The sequence below is a fragment of the Rhea pennata genome, chromosome 23, assembly GCF_028389875.1.
Source record: "Rhea pennata isolate bPtePen1 chromosome 23, bPtePen1.pri, whole genome shotgun sequence".
Taxonomy (NCBI): domain Eukaryota; kingdom Metazoa; phylum Chordata; class Aves; order Rheiformes; family Rheidae; genus Rhea; species Rhea pennata.
Window position 1 is genome coordinate 7,392,262 of NC_084685.1, and position 6,000 is coordinate 7,398,261.

Sequence of the window (6,000 nt, forward strand, 5' to 3'; positions counted from 1 at the left end):
TACTGCATGGGCACACAAAGGAACAAGAGGCAGTGCGCAGTGACACAAATCCTTTCTAAGTACAACAGTAGAGAATAGGGCCATAAAGGACCCATCCACAGCTTCCTTGCTATGAAGCCCCAGTATTTTTGTATTTACCACAGACACAAGTTACAAGTCCTTTTAACTTAGTTAGCAAAGCCCTTAAATTCTATGGCTGCATCTACTCTGAAAGAGGTTACAAAGCTATTGGACTGTCCAATTCAACAATTCAAGCAATAGAACATATATATATATATATATATATATATATTTATTTTTTTACACAGACCTTAGAAGTAAAGTCTTGCCTCTCCTCTTGTACTTGAATTTGCTATACTTTCTGTTGAGCAAAAGGCTATTTAAATCTAGGCTTATTTGTGTCATTTCTGGACTTCCAAATGCTCAGAAAGATGAAGGACAATTAAGAAGTATCACTTTACAACCCATTCAGCAAAACAGCTTTGATATTATTTCACTTAAGCCAATGAAAAATGACTGGCACTCCATCTTAGGATGCTTTGGGTAAAAAAAATCCAGATGTTAGTAAGACTTCTTATGCCTTGATAGTACTTTTGTCAAAGGCATCTATTGCAGCTTTCCTCCAAAATCTTTAGATCCAACTATATCCATGCAGTACCTCTCTGTACGTGCACTGTAGTCCATCCTACCTTACCCAAGAAGTGAGAGGGAATGGTCAGTCAAAAGGTTATCTGCAGAATCGTAACAGAAAACTCAAGTCTAAATCCTGTCCCTCACTAGCCAGAGTTCCACTTCTTTTCCATTGTTCAGTCTCATTATTAGAAAAGCAGCAAAAAGGCTTGGCTTCACCTGACAGAAGCAGCTCAGAGATGAAGCTCATCCTTCAGCCTTGAATCAACTCTGCAGAAGTGCATTATTGCTGTGGCTTGATGTTATACAATCAATGTTACTGAGTTTAGGCTGCCTGACTTTCCCCCAAACCTCTCTGACCATTAACATTACAATGATGACTTCCTCTGGTCAACACCCACTTAGCAGCTACTGGGGGCAGGCAGCAGCAGCGCAGCTGTGGAATTTGGCATTTCACAAACTGGCCTCTCAGGAAACAGGACAAGGTGGCCTGTGGTGCACAGTAATTCATCAGCTGCAAATTCCTGGAGCACAGGTGGTTAACAGCCAACTTGGAAGGGAAAAAGAATTGTTTCTCACCTGCCCTTGCAAGTAGATTAATCAAGGCAATAACTTCTGCATAGTAAAACGTGTTCTCTATAACAAGGATACTACAAATGATCATCTGACCAATTGCTCAGTTACACCCTAAGCCCTAAACCACTTTGGCAGAGAGTATGTCCACTGGGATCCATGGCAGACTGCCTGGATCATGTTCCCTGGACTCATTTTGACATGTGCCTCCTTTTGACAGAAACTCCCAGACAACTGGAAGGCAGCCATTGAAGATCAGTTGAGCAGACATCCACCCCTACTCCACAGCAGACTAGCTCAGCTGGGAATCATCAACCAGCTGAACGTAAAATTTTTCTGGGAGCTATCTCACACAACAGAGGTTGGGCTTGGTGGCACGGAAGGCTTAAGCTTAGATGTATTTTGGCAGTGCTGAGGGGACCTGACAAAAATCAGAGTGATGGGCAGTGAAAAACTGTAAGGCGAGGGAAAGCCTCCTGTGCCAATGAAGTTACTAGTCAATACAAAGAATGAGAAGACAAAAGCAAAACTGCTTCCCTAAGGTAAGGCAACAAAACAGGACCACAGTATGGATTGCAACCCAAATGTCCCAGGCTTGAAGTGGAGTCATAGCTACTGTGCAACATGGTCTTACAAATAAGTTTAATACATCTGCACTCCCATTTTGGTATCCTAAATACAAAATGCAGCAAAGGATTCTGGCAGGCAGCTGAAGGAACAAGGCTTTTTTCCCTGCCCCTCCTTATCCATGAATACATTCACATGCTTTCATGGCAAGAAGTATGCTGAATCTGGACATTCTCCACTGTGAGAACTCCTAAGTGTGCACATCACTGCAAAGATATAAGAAAGTAAGCTTACTGTACTCCAGTGAAACCTGAGGGCCACACGGTCACTCCCAGCCTCACATGACCAGGCATAGGAAGAGGGTAGGATAGGGCTCTAATTCCTATCAACTTGAGCATCACCTGTGCTCCCCCATTGCAAAGTGCTGAAAACCTATGGACCAGGCCACATAGCCTCTCCTCTGCAGTCACAAGGGCAAGGAAGGGCAGGGAGGCACTAAGGCCAGATGAAGCCTTCTCTTTTGTCCACTCTCTCTAAGCACAAAAAAGATCCTACGCAAAAAATTGTCATCTCTACCTCTAAACATCTTTACCCTTTGAACATTTGCAATAAATGACTCCCTCCCTGTAACAGAAGGCAACAGCAAGACATGAGTGAGTAAAAAGGAATCATTCATTTCATTTAGCACTGTTATCCCCACTACTTCAGCACTGATAGTAGGACTTGGCTCAAAACTATATTCTCAGCTACTGCCATGAAATGCTATGGTTCCATCACATGCCACAATCAAACGTAATCCCACTGGTGACTATTCCTATTTTCCCATGTGAAAACATGTATCCACTATTTCAGTGAGTTAGTATCTTATATCATTATCCTTTAACAAAAGCCACATTCAAATCACTTAGTCTAATTCACAGGTTAAGGTGCTCCTCAGCAGAGTAAGTACCCCTGAATCTCTCATCATCCTGTGCAGATTTGAGACAACAGAACAAATTAAGACTTTTAAATATGCACACATACATCAAAATTCATAAAGAGTGACCTCTTCCCCCCATTCTTCAGAGGAAGGATCTGCCAAAAACTATTTTCCATGAAAAAAAGAAAATTACAATGGGTTTTAAGTGATTAGACTATTTTTCAATCCAGTATATCTTTCCATAATTCAGTACAAAATAAGATGTTGATAGTAAGACTCCATGTGTGAATAATGGTATCAAGACCTAAGGAGATACAATAGGCCTTTGAAAGAAATTGTATATGCGTGCATCCATATACATGCCTGGCCAATATACACAGCAAATGTGCCTTCCAGTTCATACGCCTAGCTAATTATCTGGGGAACAGTAGAAAGGAATGGTATTATTCCCATGCCTGTTTTGACAATCGAAAAATAAAATTTCAGAATCATACGCACAATATTTCCAAGAGGCCGTGCACAGCTCATGATCAACTCACAGCTACAGAACAAATTGTGTTCTCTGTAAATCTCAAAGTTCTGCCAAATTATTACTGCATCACTAAAACAAAATGCAGAAACTATATGAAACTCCTAGGTTACAAAAAATAAACCTCAGCACAGCACAAAACAATACCTCACCACAGCTGCACCAGTTCTTTGTACAAGTAGAAGCTACCTGATCTTGCCTTCAGATCCAGTAGCATCTGAAGAAAGCCTACGCAGCAATCAGCTATTTTTTTAAAAGCATATCATTAGGCAACAGGACTATTGACACAATACAGCTGATGCAATGAGAATTTCTTTCTCTTTTTATTTTTAAGACAGCTAGAACTACTAACTGATAGTTCTATACATACAGCTCTACTGCCACACTATGGGTACTCTTGGTTATTACTACCTACATCTAGGAAAAGGCTAGGCTAGAATTGAAGCACTTTAAGAACTTTGTTCTGCAGAGGGTCATGATTTGCTCAGCTAAGGTACTAGAAGTCCCAGCCCAGACTAAAATTACTTTGAGATCAAACCTTGAAACTGTAACAGATTAGCAAAAGCTGAGTGTGCTTTGTGGCTGAGTGGCTACATTTACTGTGTTCTGGATATCTAGCAGTAAACCACTGATTTCAGAATGGATCTCTTGTCTTGACAAAAAGATTACTGTGATTTCAGAATCTAGGAAGAGGAAGAACTAGGAAAAAGGAATCGTTGACAAATACTTCCAATTCTTATGTAGATAAAAGAACATGGTAGGTCTAGAAAACTTTTGCAGATATTACATGCATAGAAGAAAATGAAGAACAGTTGTTGATCCTTCAACCCTTAGGTGAAGTACCCAAAACAGATACCATTCTAAATGAAGAAAGCAAGAAGCTAGGTACCTGAGCAGAAAGGATTAAATACTTAAGTAGGCACAGAAAGCAAACTTGGAACATCTAGTACGAACAATCGACAGACAGCACAGAAGAAAGAATTGTAAACCCCAACAATAATAAGTCACGTATTTCAGTATCGCTACATCATTCTACTCATACCAGCAAAGCACAGCAGAAGTTGGTAGGATGGTTTTCTCTGTGCATAGACTAAGTGCTCCTGCTGGAAAGGAAAAACATTCAGGAAAATATCCACCAGTCATGGGTTGTTTGGAGTGTATTATACCCCTTTCATAATAGATGCTTCCAGTTAACAAAACTCTTCAGGTCTATTGCAAGAGTCTTCAGGAAGAGGAATACTTAATGATTTTTCTAGGTCTTTTTGGAGAAAGTCTGTCTTACATAATAAAAATCAGTGTTGCGTTCGAGCTAACGAAGTTTTCCAAAAAACCAAGATGTCATACACATTAACACAAACACACTCGCACATTCCTCTTGCCCAAAATGCAGTCAACAGAAGACAAACGCTACTGAGAAACCTCATCAAAATTGGGGCACAGCACTCTTGAAAAATGACATTGCCAAACACTTAGCTCTCCTGCTTCCCCCCCCCAACACACACACATAAGGACAGTCCCTAAATATTTGCTGTTTACATCAGAAATAAACTTCACTGCTTAGACATGCTTTTGCTACAAGGGCAGCTGCAGAAACAGAGGAGGAGACATAAGCAAACTCCCCCAAAATTCCAGTCTCTTTTACTATCTTCCAAGTCAATAAAGGCATATTTACTAAAAATCACAGGAATAATGATGCTGAGGCCAAAGAGCTCATCTGTAAGACCACATCAACTTGAAAGGCAGGAGAAAGAAAGAAAAAGTACTTCCTTCTTTATGCAAGGAATCCTACATTTATTTTATCAGCCATAGGCAAACACCAGGGTAGTGAAATAATTAAGATGCAACGGAAAAACAAGGGGGAAAAATGTGAAGGCATTTTTTACAGTCATCTCACATATTGTACAGCAACTGTGCACAATGATTTCACTCACTGGGGAAGGGGAATGAGATCAAACAAAGCCACTTTTTATTATCCCATGATTTAAAATTCTTGCTCCTGAAGGATAATAGAGGGAAACTTTATCTTCTGCAGAGGTCAACAGGAAATATACTCCGTACTGAACACTATAGGGAAGCATGAGCAGGCACACACGTGCATGCATGCACAGACACACACACACACATCCTCGAAGCACCCCACAGAGAAGACTAACAGTGATTCTTAGATCTAAGCAGTAGGAGGAAAAATACTCCTAAAGTTGCCAGCTTTCTCCATTACACTTACCGGTTGCTGAGACAGCCAGCAGACCCACAGAGAGCAACAGAATCCGGCTCCAGGAGCTCACTCCCACCGTCATGAGAGCAAAGATCCACAGTTTGCCCAAATTCCTTCTGAAGCCACAGCTGCATCTCGACTTGTCCCATCCCAAGGAAGGTTGCATGTCAAAGGGCAGTGGGAATGGGGTGCGCCGGGGGTTGGTTGTTGTTGGGGGTTTTTTTCTCCCCTTCTCTCTCCCTTTGCGATTGGGATAGTCCTCGACTCTGCTGGAGAAAGAGGAGAAAGGAAGAGGAGGGGAAAAAAAAAAAATCAGGTCAGACTTGTTATTTTTTTAATTTTTTTAGTCAGGAAAAAATCCCACCGCATGGAGGGCTCTGAGCTTCTGCAGCTGGAATGAACCAAGTGCAGTGGCAGCTCGGGGAGAGGAGAGAAGAGGAGGGCTGGCTCGTCCCTCCCGGTGACTGTCTCTGAGCCAGCTCCCCGGCATTAGCAGCACACAGTCCCTAGGGATTTATACTTTTTTATTAGCCAGTTGATTAATCACTCCTGTATCTTTGTTCTCCT

The 6,000-nt window shown here is 41.5% G+C and overlaps 1 protein-coding gene across 1 annotated transcript in view; it reads right to left on the minus strand.

Moving 5' to 3' along the window:
* Positions 1-5,599, minus strand: part of CSMD2 (CUB and Sushi multiple domains 2) — a 325,353-nt gene extending 319,754 nt beyond the window's left edge. Inside the window, exon 1 of the mRNA XM_062593772.1 lies at positions 5,443-5,599. Within this exon, the coding sequence (XP_062449756.1) occupies positions 5,443-5,599 (157 nt within the window). The remainder of the gene's footprint in view (positions 1-5,442) is intronic.
* Positions 5,600-6,000: the final 401 nt, after the last annotated feature.